At 47.1% G+C, this 12,426-nt stretch overlaps 1 protein-coding gene across 17 annotated transcripts in view; it reads left to right on the top strand.

Moving 5' to 3' along the window:
* TRIM66 (tripartite motif containing 66) overlaps window positions 1–12,426 on the top strand; it is a 61,892-nt gene that overhangs the window by 29,509 nt on the left and 19,957 nt on the right. For all 17 annotated transcript variants that reach the window (XM_063782724.1, XM_063782726.1, XM_054662052.2 and 14 more), the window contains 8 exons: window positions 339–486; window positions 1,677–1,809; window positions 2,139–2,255; window positions 3,658–3,772; window positions 4,332–4,478; window positions 7,072–7,189; window positions 9,046–9,971; window positions 11,376–11,537. In XM_063782724.1, coding sequence (XP_063638794.1) covers window positions 339–486; window positions 1,677–1,809; window positions 2,139–2,255; window positions 3,658–3,772; window positions 4,332–4,478; window positions 7,072–7,189; window positions 9,046–9,971; window positions 11,376–11,537 — 1,866 coding nt within the window. The remainder of the gene's footprint in view (window positions 1–338; window positions 487–1,676; window positions 1,810–2,138; window positions 2,256–3,657; window positions 3,773–4,331; window positions 4,479–7,071; window positions 7,190–9,045; window positions 9,972–11,375; window positions 11,538–12,426) is intronic.

Below are 12,426 nucleotides of genomic sequence, written 5' to 3'. Positions count from 1 at the left end.
AATTTTTGTATTTTTTGTAGAGATGGGGTCTCACTATGTTGCCCAGGCTAGTCTGAAACTCCTGGGCTCAAGCACTCCTCCTGCCTTGGCCTCCCAAAGTACTGGGGTTACAGGTGTGAGCCACCATACCTGAAGTAGCCACTGTTCTTTTGGTTACAAAGGATGCTTCCTTCCACAAGCCCCGGCATGTTACTCCCAGACAGCTCTGCAGAATAGATTACACTCCAAACTGGTGGAGGAATAGGCCTGCAGGACCCCTGTCTTTAGAGCATTTACCACTTGTGGAGGCAGACCCAAATGAGGATAACATCAGTAACTCCAGAACTCTCTGCTTCCAGAACTGCTCTGAGTGCAAGGAGAAGAGGGCAGCACATATCCTCTGCACCTACTGCAATCGCTGGCTGTGCAGCTCTTGCACAGAGGAACACCGACACAGCCCTGTCCCCGGGGGCCCATTCTTTCCTCGGGCCCAGAAGGGATCTCCAGGTACCAATCCCACCTCTCCCTGCCCACTCCCATGCCCTAAAGCAGGGCTGAACCCTAAGTTCCCTGGAGAATAGCTCTCCGATCTTGTTTTCTTGCTGGGGGAGAAGGTAGGGACAGTCTCAGAGCCTTTCCCAAAGGAAGTCTCCTTCAGAGTCAAAGGGGTGACTCACTCTCGTCCCTCCCTGTTGGGGGTAGGGGTGGATGAGTGTGGATGAAATGGTATAGGGAGGAAAGTGTTGAATTATTGTGGAAGCTGGCTGAGCTCCCTGCCTTTCCCCTCTAGAGTAATCATGCTACCCTTCTAATTTATTTACTTGATTAACTTAGTCTGGATTAGGGCTTGTTTGTTTGTCTATCCAGCACCATCTGTTTTATTTTATTTTTATTTTTATTTTTTTTTGAGATGGAGTCTCACTCTGTCACCCAGGCTGGGGTGCGGTGGCGTGATCTCGGCTCACTACAACCTCCACCTCCTGGGTTCAAGCGATTCTCCTGCTTCAGCCTCCCAAGTAGCTGGGATTACAGGCATTCACCACCGCGCCCAGCTAATGTTTGTAGTTTTAGTAGAGATGGGGTTTCGCCATGTTGGCCAGGCTGGTCTTGAACCCCTGACCTCAGGTGATCCGCCCACCTTGGCCTCCCAAAGTGCTGCGATTACAGGCGTGAGCCACTGCGCCCAGCCACCATCTGTTTTAAATGACAATCTTCTTGAAAGTCTTTTCTCAAGGCCCTTGAATTGTGGGAGGGGTTCTACAACTGTCAAATCCACAGGAACCAGAGTTCATGATCCACGTGATCTAGCCTGGAGCCTGGCAAGGCTGGATAGCTGGTTTCAGCTCCATTAAAAACAGAATCCTGATTAATGAACAGGTTAAGGTTAATTGTGAAGGATTCATTATTTTGCAGGAGATCTATGTGGAGTAGTAGCAAGCGCCTTCCTCAGCCTCTGGCAGGTAGTGGGATGCTTGGGCTTGATGGTGTGCTATTTCTGGACAACTGGGCAAATCCAGCCAAGCTCAGCCCAAAATCCTCCTTGTGCCCCTGGAGAGTCATCTTCTGTTTATACCACTTCCCCCGAGCTCTGTATTTCTTCAGTGTCCTCTGAAGGCTGAGGGCTGTGCAGCAAAGCTTAACTGAGAGGTTTGTCTACCTGAGCAAGAGAAGCTCACTTTCTCTGTCTTCTCTGGCAGGAGTGAATGGTGGTCCCGGAGACTTCACCTTGTATTGTCCTCTACACACACAGGAAGTACTCAAGCTATTCTGTGAGACATGTGATATGCTCACTTGCCATAGCTGCCTAGTGGTGGAACACAAAGAACACAGGTGGGGCTGACAGACTGCCTGAAATGGGCTGGGGAGGGCTCTGGATTTCTTACTTGTGAGAGCTCTGGGAATCCCCGTGCATCAAAATCTTCTCCCTGCCCAAGCCAACCTGCAGCCCCTGGGCTGAAGTTTTTCTCTGCTCCTGTTGTAGGACTTCCCTGGAAAAGGCCTAATGGGCCAAGAGCCTGTGGTGCCTTAGACTTTCCCTAGAAGTCATCACAGCTTCCATGGGTCTGGCTGAGACAGTTCTCTGTGGAGATTCCCGCTTGGTTGGCATGCTCAAAGTAGGACTCAGCCCTTCTCAGCTTTTTTTCTGCCTCATCCCCTAGGTGCAGACATGTTGAAGAAGTTTTGCAAAACCAGAGGATGCTTCTGGAAGGTGTGACTACACAGGTGGCACATAAGAAATCCAGTCTACAGACATCTGCAAAGCAAATTGAGGACAGGTAGCACAGGCTAGTGCCTTGCCAGTGCTGGAAATGCTCTGTTCCCGCACACCCGGGGTTCCAACACCAGGCCGTCAGATGTAGTGCCTGTGAAGAGGAACTGTGGTTAAGCAGATGTGGGCATATGTCCTAGAAGGCATATGTCTTGGCCTTAGAGGTCTCAGGGGCAGGGAGGGGTCATTAAGTCATCACTTGGTGGCTGAGACCAAGCTAGGTGAGGATGATCAGAGTGAGTCTGGGTCAAAGCATATGCCTTATGAACTAGCCAGAAGTCGGTGCTTGAGAACAAGGGTACCAAGCAGACACTAGGGAAGAGAGTGCTGCTTATTATGAGGGTGAAACAAACCAGGGGCAATCTGTGCTTTATCACCCCTTTCCCTGTGTGTTCTCTGTAAATCTACAAGTCACATGAAATCATTGGTATTTTACATAGGAAGAGGAAGTGGTAGGTGCTGAGAGCACCTCATGTGGCAGGCACTGGGTTGGGTATCATATATGCATTATTTTGTTCAGTTCTTGCCATTCTTTCAGTTAGCGATTTTCTCCATTTTACTGATGAGGAGACTGAGGTTCATAGAGGTTTGGTAACTCATCTGAGATCACACAACTAGCCAGTGACTGTGCTGGGTTTAGATGGTAGGTCTGTGGTGACTTCAATGCCCATGCTTTTTAAATTTTTAAAAATAGCTTTACTGAGATATAATCTACATATCATAAAATTATTCTTTTTAAATGTATAATTCAGTGGCCTTTAGTATATTCACAGAATTGTGCAACTGTACATAATTACTGTCTACGTTTAAAACATTTTCATCCCCCCAAAAAGAAGCCACATTAATATAAACATTATTATATGTTTATAATAAACATTATATTATGTGTTTATTGTTTATTATATAATTGTATGTTTATTATTGTTTATTATATAATTTATTATATAATATGTTATTATGCCAATAATATAAACATTATTAGTCACTCTCCATTCCCCCAACACCCCCCGGCCCTCAGAAACCACTAGTATGCATTCTGCCTCTTTTTACCTCATGGCGACATTTATTGGAGCATCCTCCTTTTAAAGACAACAAATTACAGTAAATCATTCCCATACTTTCTCTTTTGGTCCTCCTACCTGTAGTGCTGTGTCAACTGGTGGGCTACTGGGTTGACCTTGGTGTAGACTTGAGGTTTACCTAGAGAAAACCAAGCTGAACTTTGATCAAGTGGGGCTTTGTACAAAAGGTGGGATGGTGGAGGAAGGCTCTCTTTTTTTTGTATTTGGTGTCTGCTAGTCCCTGATCTCAGTAGGCAGCCTCCAAGTTGGTTCTTATGTTTGCTGTCTCTTCGTCTTCATATAGTCCATGAGGAAAGCTTACCATGGTTTGTCCCATTGTGTTTACAGGATTTTTGAAGTGAAGCATCAGCATAGGAAGGTGGAAAACCAGATCAAAATGGCCAAGATGGTTCTGATGAATGAGCTGAACAAACAGGCCAATGGGCTAATAGAGGAATTAGAGGTATGTATAGACAGATGGATCAGATGGTTGGGTTCAGAAACCATCCATATATCAAGCTAGTCCCAGGACCTAGGGAAGCCTAGGCTATAATTCAGATATGCAGCTTCCATAGCTCTGTGCTGCTCCCTGTATTTTAAAATGTCAGCCTAATTTTGGGAGGGTGGCTCATTAAGGGCTAGAAAATCAGTTCAAACTGATTTTTGATGCTATGTCTCTTAGGCAGCTTCCATCCTTAACTGCTCAGGGTTATAGTCTTGGAAGAGAAAGTCATGAAACAAACCACCTTCTTCACCAATTTATGCCCAAGAGATGTAGACATTTATTCATTTCCTCTTTCATTTATTACCCATTCCATATTTGCACTATAAAATCTCCCACCATCTCCCCCTCCCCTTTTCCATCAGCCAGCATCCCATGACAACACTCTGCCCTGCTGTCCTCTCAGGGGTGTAGTCTCATCTGATTCCATCAGTGACACACACAAGCCACCAGACTTCCCAAGCAGGTGGATTACAGTCCAGTAACAGGATCAAGGACTCTGTCTTCTCTCTGTATCCAGGGGATTACTAATGAGAGAAAGCGGAAGCTGGAACAGCAGTTACAGAGCATCATGGTTCTCAACCGTCAGTTTGAGCATGTGCAGAATTTCATCAACTGGGCTGTCTGCAGCAAAACCAGTGTCCCTTTTCTTTTCAGCAAAGAGCTGGTAAGAGGAATCTCCCAACTCCTCAGCCTGTCCTTGAAGCTTATCAGAGCATCCCCTTTGTCAGAGGGGCAATGAGGCAGTCCTTAGAAATGCCTTTTCTTTTTAGGATGGAAGGAGGAATAACATAGCAGCTCCATCCATCCTTCAAATTCAATCACTGCTTTTGGGTTAGTAAGTAAACACCATCTTTTACCAAATCCCATAGTGCAAAGAGGACACAGGTGCTGAAATGGTCCTGCCCTCCCAAAGGTAGCTCAGTTGGGAAAGTCTGTAGTTCTTCGTCATAGGTAATTGATTCAGACATTACCCTGGACATGAGCAGTGTGCTGGGCATCTCATAGAAAGTTACTGGGGTTTACATGGGGGTCTGAGAGAAAAGGAGTTGGAGATAAGGTTGAAGTATTAGGCTTGAGAGGACGGCAGCACCCAGGAGAGGGAGCAAGAATTTTGAGAGAAGTCGATGGAGTTTATATTTGAATACTTTGAATCTAAGGTGCCTGTAGTGCATCCAAAACCAACTCCAAGCTACCTACCATTAAAAAGCCGTTTTAATATATGGGTGTGGAAGTCAGAAGAAAAGTTGGTTTTGGAGAAGGAGATGTAGGAGTCACCAGGAAATCAGTGGTATCAGCTTGGAAGAGTGTGTGGAGCAAGAAGAGAGAAAGTCAGGAACCCAGGGAATACCGTCATTTTCAGCATAGACAGAGGAAGATGATGACTGGAGGAGAGTGAGAAGCAATGGTCAGAGGTTAGAAGCAAAACAGAGTGTGGTACACAGAAATGAACAGTTTCCAATTTTAAATGGTCCATTTGGCAATGCTGCATGAGTGAAAGAAGATGAATAGTGACGAGCAGCCTCTGGATCTGGGAATCAGGCTATCTTCTGAAAGAAGCTCCAGTGAAGTAGAAGGGTCAAAAGCTAGAATGAGGAGACTGAGGATGGGTGGTGACGAAGTAGAGACAGAAGTGAAAAGAAGAAAAATAAAAACATAGCCTGAGAAGATGGCAGAGTTGGGGGAAACTTTTTTTTAAGCTTGGAAAACATTTGCACACATGTATATGGGAGAAGAGGTTGAAGATAGAGAGGAGGGGTGTGTGGTGGGGTAAGTACACTGAGAAAGCAGGAGGAAGGATATAGAGTGAACTGGTTGACCTTAAACACAAGGACAGTCCCTTCGTCTGAGATGGGAGGACAGGAAGGGGACAATGCTGTAGTTAAGTTTGAGGGTAGAAGGGATACAAGTTGGGGTAATTTATCCTTTATGGTGTCTTTTTTTTCTCTGTGAAATAGGAGGTGATAATAAGAGGGTTAAAACATTGGTAAGTAGCACCAAAGTAAAGATTTTAAATAGTCATTGAGTGCAGTGGAAGAGAAAGATGACAAGAAAAGAAGTGACAAGAGAAAGGGCTGAGGGGTGCTGCTGAAATCAATAATCACTGAAGTGGCCCCAGATAACATGGCTTTGGTATGGCTGAATTACCTAAGAGTAGGAGTTGGCGATGGGGAGGGAATTAGGACACTAGTGATATCATTACTGTAAATGAAAGGAAGCTGGGAAGTCCTGTGGACTGAAGGAGCAGGGCTTGGAGAGGTTGAACAACATACTCTGAAAGAGCATGAACTTGTTTTGACCAGGGTGGGTTGTTGGAGTTTAAAGGTCTCATAGGTAGAATGGTTGTAAATGATTAATAGGGTCTAGGTATGGTGACTAAACTGAAAACAAGGTGGTTGCCATGCAAGAGATCAATGAAATGAGAGGCTAAGATGTTCGTTGGGACATTAGTTAACTAGAGGATAGCAGGGTAAGTTGGACACTTGCCAAAGCCCTGGATAAATAGGAGAGTTAGTGATGAGAAATAGATGAAAGTGTTGGGAGAGGAAGAGGGCTATTGAGTAGGACAGAAGGGTATTTTACCTGCAAGTGGAAGTACAGCAATGGGGAGCTCAGACAATGCCTGCCCCCACTAGGCTTTTAAATTGAGGTGATGGTAGAATGAATGGAGCTGCCAGTCAACGATGTGGTGAGGGAGAATGACAAATCACTTAAGGCCTGAAAAGATAAGAATGTAGGGGTTCCAGGCCAGGTGCGGTGGCTCACGCCTGTAATTCCAGCACTTTGGGAGGCCGAGGTGGGCAGATCACAAGGTCAGGAGATCGAGACCATCCTGGCTAACACAGTGAAACCCCGTCTCTACTAAACAAAATACAAAAAATTAGCTGGGCGTGGTGGCGGGCACCTGTAGTCCTAGCTACTCAGGAGGCTGAGGCAGGAGAATGGCGTGAACCTGGGAGGCAAAGCTTGCAGTGAGCTAAGATCGCGCCACTGCACTCCAGCCTGGGCAACAGAGTGAGACTCCGTCTCAATTAAAAAAAAAAAGAAAGAATGTAGGTTCCAGAAGCCTTGATAAGAGGAAAGGGATCAGCTGGGACGATGGACAGGTGCTAAGGTGCAAGAGAATGAGAATATGGAGGATGACCAGAGGTTAAAGGGCCATGACTTTGAGCCTTTCAGCTTGTCCAAAGAGTAAGGGAAGGGGAGTTGTCATTTAGGTGCAAGATGCCCAAATAAATGACCTTTGGTGCTGTTGTCAGATTGTGTTTCAGATGCAGCGATTGCTGGAGACAAGTTGTAACACAGATCCTGGCTCCCCTTGGAGTATCAGATTCACCTGGGAGCCTAACTTCTGGACCAAGCAGCTAGCTTCTCTTGGTGAGCTTGGACCCACCCACCCAGGCCTACCCACCCTGTGGGCTTTGACTTAATTGCTTACCTTACTGGGTAGGTCAGCATATGCCCAAGAGAAAGCACTCCCTGGGACTGCCAGTGGTCATGGAATCATTCAGCAAACCTTTTTTTTTTTTTTTTTTTTTTTGAGGGGGAAGAGGAGAGGATGAGGAATTAAATAACAATGGCAATATAGGACTTTGTATCAGGATGAGTTGAAATCTGAGTTTACCATTCTGTGTAAATGTCCTGTTACATTGGTTTTATTGCTGAGGAGGAGACAAGACAGTCACCCTGCTCTCCGGAATGCTGTATGGCAGTACAGATGAATGTGTGTGTCTGTGGTCACACAAAGGTATACACATGTGGGCACAAGCAGGGGTATCTCAGCAACAGTGAGACTGCGTGTGCATGTTTGTGTCACACAGACATATCCTTTCGAGTTGAGATGTAAGCAGATAATTCATGGCCTTGTGCATTTTTCTTCCCTGCTGCAATCATTTGCTGGCATTCAGTCTTTAGGCAGAATGTAGACAGCTTGAAGTTGTGCCTGTGTTGACAGCCTAACGAGTTTGTTAAACTGATGGCCAGCTGCTGCCTTCATTTGAGGCTGTTAATCTTATTGAAAATTTGTTGAACTTGGCAAAGTGACAAATGATATGTAGGTTTATTTCTTTTCTTCCCTCTTTCCTTTGATTTAACTCAGCAGACCTTTGATGGCCACCTACTCTTGTTTAGGCCCCATGCTGAGCACCAAAGAACCAATGGTGAATAAAACACATTTTCCTTAAGGAGCTCAGACTTCCTCTAAGTAAGTCTCACCAAAATAATGAGAGGAAGGAGTCATTAGACTGAGTTAGCCATAAATCTACTTGTGCACAAGGGACCTAGAGGCCTCAGGGGGCAGTGCCGGTGCCAGGCACTGACCTGGTGTATTAGTCCATTCTCGCATTATTGTGAAGAAATACCTGAGACTGGGTAATTTATAAAGAAAAGAGGTTTAATTGGCTCATGATTCTGCAGGATGTACAGGAAGCATGATCCTGGAATCTGCTCGGCTTCTGGGGAGGCCTCAGGAAACTTACAATCATGACAGAAGGTGAAGACGCACATCACATGGACAGAGCAGCAAGAAACAGAGCAAGGGGGAGGTGTTACACACTTTAAAAAAATCAGGTCTTACGAGACCTCTATCACAAGAACAGCACCAAAGGGATGGTGCTAAACCATTCATGAGGGATCTGCCCCCATGATCCAGTCACCTCCTACCAGGCACCACCTCCAACACTGGGGATTACAATTCAACATGAGATTTGGGTGGGGACACAGCTCCAAACCGTATCACCTGGTATTAGAGCTTCCCCACTCTCTTCCATCCTACTTGCTCAACACACAGTTCCCCACACCTGTATCTGGGAACTTGTTCATTGGTCCCAGGCATGACTCTCTACCCTTTGCTACTTTCTAGCATACTCCCTCCCAACCCCAAAGTTGATTCTTTTTGTCAGAGTCTGATTGGGCTGTTCTGTTGGAAAAAAATGAGTGGGTGCTATTTGAGAGAGCTTGTGGTTTCCCTAGTGGGACAGAAACACAGTCAGGGCTGAGCATCTGGTAAAAGCTGAACTAATTTCTCAAATATCCTAGGCCCCCAAAGCAGGTGCATACAGGTGCTATTACTGGCAGCATTCTAGACTGAGTCTAGGAGATCAAGGGTTGAGTTTCTTAATCTCTGTTCCTGGTACAGGATTGTTGAATGAGGTTCTTTTGTCCCAGGAGCAGGAAGTGGCAAGGTGGGAGCAACTTGAAAAACTTTTGAAAAACTCTCTATTCTGCATTTTCAGGCTGCATAACTACTGAAGGTGGACAAATGTCCAGGGCAGATGCTCCTGCTTATGGAGGCTTACAGGGGTCATCACCCTTTTATCAAAGCCACCAGTCTCCAGTGGCTCAGCAAGAGGCTCTTAGCCACCCCTCACACAAGTTCCAGTCTCCAGCAGTGTGCTCCTCATCTGTGTGCTGCTCCCACTGCTCCCCAGTCTCGCCTTCCCTCAAAGGCCAGGTCCCCCCACCCAGCATACACCCAGCCCACAGCTTCAGGCAGCCCTCTGAGATGGTGCCCCAGCAGCTGGGGTCTCTGCAGTGCTCTGCCCTGCTGCCCAGGGAGAAAGAGCTGGCCTGCAGCCCTCATCCACCAAAGCTGCTGCAGCCCTGGCTGGAAACCCAGCCCCCTGTGGAGCAGGAGAGCACATCCCAGCGGCTGGGGCAGCAGCTGACTTCCCAGCCCGTGTGCATTGTCCCCCCACAGGATGTTCAGCAAGGAGCCCATGCCCAGCCCACCTTACAGACACCCTCTATCCAAGTCCAGTTTGGCCACCACCAGAAGCTGAAGCTCAGTCACTTTCAGCAGCAGCCACAGCAGCAGCTACCACCTCCACCACCACCCCTCCCCCGTCCCCCACCTCCCCTCCCCCCTCCCCCACAGCAGCCACACCCACCTCTTCCTCCATCCCAGCATCTGGCTTCTAGTCAGCACGAGAGCCCTCCTGGCCCTGCCTGTTCTCAGAACATGGACATAATGCATCACAAGTTTGAGCTGGAGGAAATGCAGAAGGACTTGGAGCTGCTTCTCCAGGCTCAACAGCCCAGCCTGCAACTGAGTCAGACCAAATCTCCTCAGCATCTTCAGCAAACCATTGTGGGGCAGATCAACTACATCGTGAGGCAGCCAGCACCTGTCCAGTCCCAGAGCCAGGAGGAGACCCTGCAGGTAAGCATCAGGGTGGCTTGGCATGCATATTCTGCCCATCCTAGGATCACTCAGGGAACACAGCCTCCCCAAAAACAAGGCAGCACAGGAATACTAAGTTTCTGCACCTTAGGGCTGCCTTGAGCTCAGCCCTCACATTTCAAAACTACGCTGGGCTCAACCTCCCACCTCAGAAAAGCTCCAGAGAGCATAGTACCCAGTCCCAAATTAGATTTAGGCTCAGTATACTCCGGAGTAGCTTGGCTTAGCCCTGTCTTCCTGGATGACAGTAGGGACCCTGCCCACCGATGGTACCTTCTGAGCTGTGCTGAACTCCTGCCAGTGCCAGAGCAGAAGAGAGGCTGTCTCTTATCTTGTCATCTCCCTAGCTCCCTTGCCGGACCTTATGAATCCCAGACAGGGGGAGGGCAGAGCTTAAGGAGCAGAGTGAGGGTCCATGTTAGATGCCGGCAGGCAGCACTTTTATAATACTGCACAGATATAGACTTAAACTTTTTTACTTCTACTAAGCTGGGTATGTTTTATATGCACCATGTCATTTATCCTACCGACAGTGTTGTTTGGTAGGCATTACCATCTCTGCTTTATAGGTATATAAGTGGGAGCTAGAGAAGGCTAGCAGTTTGTCTCCATATCATACAACATTGAGAGATAGAGCTAAGACTTGGATTCAGGTCTGCTGACATTTCTGTAATGCCACAGAAGTCTTCTTTCCATAGGAGGATATTGGATGGTGCACCTCTTTTTTCTCAGCTAAAAGACAGTTGAAGAGGTGCAGTTTGTACCCCTGGGATCTTTGCTACATTTCACATCTTCATTCTTAGCTCTTGATTTTCTTTTTTTTCCCCCCAGAACCTCCTGTTCTATCCTCTTTTCTCTACCCTTCTCTCACTTTTTCTATAGTGGTATCCCCTTTAAATCTGTAATCACAGTTATATCTTCAAAGCAGCTTTACAGATTTTTACTTTATTATAGAATATAAGGCCTCACATTTACGCTTCAGTACTGACAACTTCAGATCATGCTTCAATGTCTTCCCCTGAGGCCCAGTTCTTTTGAGGAGATATAGAATAATCCATGTGATGGCAGAGAAGGGTCTAGGGTTCATAGAGGGCCACAAGCTAAAATGTAAGTCAAAACTAGGTTATGATTGCTAAAGTGAATATCACAAAATTAGCTCAGAATTCTTGGTTTGGGTTTCATCCTAAGACATTCCCATTAGCATGTAGTCTTTGGAAGAGTTGGGATAAGAGTATTTTTCTTTTTGGAAAACGTTTAAGCAGTCCACAATGTGCAAGTGGTGATGATGCACAGGGCAGGGTGAGCACTAGCCTTTGCTGCCACTGCTGCTGCTGCTACACTGTCTGCAGTAAAATCCACCCAAGTTCTTATTTTCTTCTCCAGGCTACAGATGAGCCCCCAGCATCTCAGGGCTCAAAGCCGGCTCTCCCTCTTGACAAGAATACTGCTGCTGCCTTGCCCCAGGCATCTGGGGAAGAAACCCCTCTCAGTGTCCCCCCAGTGGACAGCACCATCCAGCACTCCTCTCCAAATGTGGTGAGAAAGGTACTGAAGGAGCCCGTTTTCCCTAACTACATGGGACCCACTGCCAGCCAAGACCCCAGGCACTTGGAGGAGGAGGATAGGGTGGGGGGAGGAGCATCCCTGTTCCATCCCTGGACGCTACACAGCCCTGATTCATGCCTTCTGCCGTAGTGAGTCAGCAACCTAGATCTTCCTCCTCCCCATTTCCACTCCCCCACGCACACTTAAAATGGGACCTCCTGGGCTTCATGCAGAGTGGAAGGAGGAAGGGGAAGAGAGCCAATTTATTGAACATGTACTCTGTGCTTGGAACCGTGTGTGCTGCTTCACCAGCATTATCTCACCTCACCTCCAACATTTGTGGAAGTGAGCATCCCCATTGTACAGCTAAGGAAACTGAAGTCCAGGGCCTTACAGCTAGTAGACGAGAGAGCTGAGGTTTATTTAAAATGAGATCAGTTAGAATCCAAAGCTTGAACTTTTCTGTCCACAGTGAAGATGGGGAAAATATTTTTTGTGGCCTCCACAACCCAGAGTTGGATACCTTAGGATTTGAATCAATGGAATTTGTTGGGTGAGTGGTCTGCAGGGATGTTCTACAGAGGTAGATGAGCAGCTGAGACACAGAGATCTCTTGAAGATGAGCTCTTGGAGGCCTTTCTGTCCACCCACCTACTAGCTTACTGAAAGTGTTCGCTTACCCTGGACATAACCCAGAACCCCACAAATCCTCAACTATCTATTCTCACCTCTGCCCCTTCACCCCCAACCCCTGTCATACATCTAGCTGGAGCCTTGGCCCTGTTTCACTTACGCTATTGTCTTCTCTGGCCTGGTGCCCTCAGCTCTCCAGTGCCTCCACCCAGCCCTGGACCTGAAGCTCTGTCAGGTGTTCTGAACTCTCCCAGCC

This window comes from Pan troglodytes, chromosome 9 (assembly GCF_028858775.2).
Source record: "Pan troglodytes isolate AG18354 chromosome 9, NHGRI_mPanTro3-v2.0_pri, whole genome shotgun sequence".
NCBI classification, from domain to species: Eukaryota; Metazoa; Chordata; class Mammalia; order Primates; family Hominidae; genus Pan; species Pan troglodytes.
Note: the sequence above shows the minus strand (reverse complement) of the source record. Positions and strands in the feature narration are given on the sequence as shown.